Source organism: Strongylocentrotus purpuratus, unplaced genomic scaffold (assembly GCF_000002235.5).
Source record: "Strongylocentrotus purpuratus isolate Spur 01 unplaced genomic scaffold, Spur_5.0 spur5_scaffold_1, whole genome shotgun sequence".
NCBI classification, from domain to species: Eukaryota; Metazoa; Echinodermata; class Echinoidea; order Camarodonta; family Strongylocentrotidae; genus Strongylocentrotus; species Strongylocentrotus purpuratus.
The window spans coordinates 29298496-29301402 of NW_022145594.1; the positions used below are offsets into that span (position 1 = coordinate 29298496).

General features: G+C 41.4%; 1 protein-coding gene across 1 annotated transcript; it reads right to left on the reverse strand.

Annotated features, from left to right (window-relative positions):
- Nucleotides 1-1540: 1540 nt before the first annotated feature.
- Nucleotides 1541-2205, reverse strand: LOC115921317. The gene is made up of 2 exons (XM_030978674.1): nt 2190-2205; nt 1541-2103 (listed from the first exon to the last, which is right to left on the reverse strand). Exons 1-2 carry the CDS (start codon nt 2203-2205, stop codon nt 1541-1543), a joined length of 579 nt encoding a protein of 192 aa, XP_030834534.1.
- Nucleotides 2206-2907: the final 702 nt, after the last annotated feature.

Genomic DNA, 2907 nt, shown 5'->3' on the forward strand with positions numbered 1-2907 from the left:
CAAACATTGCCAAAAATTATCCCCTTTTACCCCTCGTTTCCTGCAATTACTCCAGGGCTTGAAACCAACAGGCTAGCCAGAACACATGGACATCCAAAATCTAGGTCTAGACCCCCCAAATTTGGATGTTTTTACTTGGGGCTCATGCAAGCCTCAGACTGTAAAAAGTTCAATCTGAACCTTTAAAAAACAGTTAGTGTGGATCCCTGTATCATGCATACACAAAGTCAAGATGAAGTGTTACCACTGGGACACTGTCTTACTCTACTGATACCATAGCAACTAGAACCCATACTCTGATTGCTTTTCTAGAATTTCAGGATCATCCTGTGGAGCTCTTGACTGAGTAGAAGGAGCTTGCCTCTTGTAAGGCCTGCTCCGACTACTGCTACATTCTCTGTGAGTCTGAGAGACTTGAAATACAGTATCTGATGTATTGCCAACATGCTGTTGAGGGCGGTCTAATGAAGGTAATGTCCTTCTTGAATAGTGTACATCACCCATGGGTTGTTGTTGAGGGTGGTCTGATGGTGGTAATGTCCTTCTTGGATAGTGTACATCATCCATACGTTGCTGTTGAGGGTGGTCTGATGGTGGTAATGTCCTTCTTGGATAGTGTACATCATTTATAGGTTGCTGTTGAGGCTGGTCTGATGGTCGTAATGTCCTTCTTGGATAGCGTACATCATCCATGTGTTGCTGCTGAGGGTGGTCTGATGGTAATGCCCTTCTTGGATAGTGTACATCATCCATGTGTTGCTGCTGAGGGTGGTCTGATGGTAATGTCCTTCTTGGATAGTGTTCATCACCCATACGTTGCTGTTGAGGGTGGTCTGATGGTGGTAATGTCCTTCTTGGATAGTGTACATCATCCATAGGTTGCTGTTGAGGCTGGTCTGATGGTCGTAATGTCCTTCTTGGATAGCGTACATCATCCATGTGTTGCTGCTGAGGGTGGTCTGATGGTAATGCCCTTCTTGGATAGTGTACATCATCCATACGTTGCTGTTGAGGGTGGTCTGATGGTCGTAATGTCCTTCTTGGATAGTGTACATCATCCATGTGTTGCTGCTGAGGGTGGTCTGATGGTAATGTCCTTCTTGGATAGTGTACATCATCCATGTGTTGCTGCTGAGGGTGGTCTGATGGTAATGTCCTTCTTGGATAGTGTTCATCACCCATGTGTTGCTGCTGAGGGTGGTCTGATGGTAATGTCCTTCTTGGATAGTGTACATCATCCATGTGTTGCTGCTGAGGGTGGTCTGATGGTAATGTCCTTCTTGGATAGTGTTCATCACCCATGTGTTGCTGCTGAGGGTGGTCTGATGGTAATGTCCTTCTTGGATAGTGTAAATCATCCATGTGTTGCTGCTGAGGGTGGTCTGATGGTAATGTCCTTCTGGGATAGTGTACATCATCCATGTGTTGCTGCTGAGGGTGGTCTGATGGTGGTAATGTCCTTCTTTGATACTGTACATCATCCATACGTTGCTGTTGAGGGTGGTCTGATGGTGGTAATGTCCTTCTTGGATAGTGTTCATCACCCATGTGTTGCTGTTGAGGGGGTCTGATGGTGGTAATGTCCTTCTTGGATAGCGTACATCATCCATGTGTTGCTGCTGAGGGTGGTCTGATGGTAATGTCCTTCTTGGATAGTGTACATCATCCATAGGTTGCTGTTGAGGCTGGTCTGATGGTCGTAATGTCCTTCTTGGATAGCGTACATCATCCATGTGTTGCTGCTGAGGGTGGTCTGATGGTAATGTCCTTCTTGGATAGTGTACATCATCCATAGATTGCTGTTGAGGCTGGTCTGATGGTAATGTCCTTCTTGGATAGTGTACATCATCCATGTGTTGGTGCTGAGGGTGGTCTGATGGTAATGCCCTTCTTGGATAGTGTACATCATCCATAGGTTGCTGTTGAGGCTGGTCTGATGGTAATGTCCTTCTTGGATAGTGTACATCATCCATGTGTTGCTGCTGAGGCTGGTCTGATGGTGGTATTGTCCTTCTTGGATAGTGTACTTCACCAATGTGTTGCTGCTGAGGGTTGTCTGATGGTGGTATTGTCCTGCTTGGAGAGTCACTTGGGCAGTCCGAGCTGTTAAGGAAATATATTTTTTTCTTATTATCTGTTTAAAAGATGAGAAATAAAATATCAACTACTATTTTTATTGCTGAAAGTACCTGTCTCAAGAAACATTTTGATCAGTGAATGAAGAAAAAAATAGAAGCGACTACAGCTTAACAAAAATATCAAGAAAACACACACACACACAAAACAGGAACACAACAAAATCTATAAATGTAAGGTTGAAAGCACTTTGCAGTAGGGAACTAGTTTGATAAGGCTGTTACTGAATACTTTGTTATTTCAAACAAGAAATCTTAAATTATTTTAAAGTAGCCATTCCATAAAAATTCAACTATATATCAATGGAAAGCTTATGACCTCAGGGATTTTGAAAATATTATTTCAGATTTTTGTATAAAGTCGTTCAAAAAAAATCAAACAAAAACTTATCATTCATTTTCTCACCCAAATCAAACCAATAAAACGCCCAAAATAATGTGACGTAGGGGATTGTAGCATGTCCCCAAAACATAAACAAAAGCTCCTGACCACTACATGGAGTCTATGGCTTTTGCTGTATAAGTTTGTTGCTTGCTTTGATTGTTTTTCATGTATGTTCTTTGAATTTGTATTTGTATTTGTATTTATTAACATTTATTTCCTTCTCAACAGCACAATATAAAACACAATGTATATATACATGATATATGTAACAATTATTTCAACATAGAGTATACAGTAATTAATTCAGATACGGAAGGAGGCGAAAAAAGATTAACTAAAAAAGAAGGATAATGTTGCTGATTGTTTTGCTCAGTGTTTGTTTTGTAT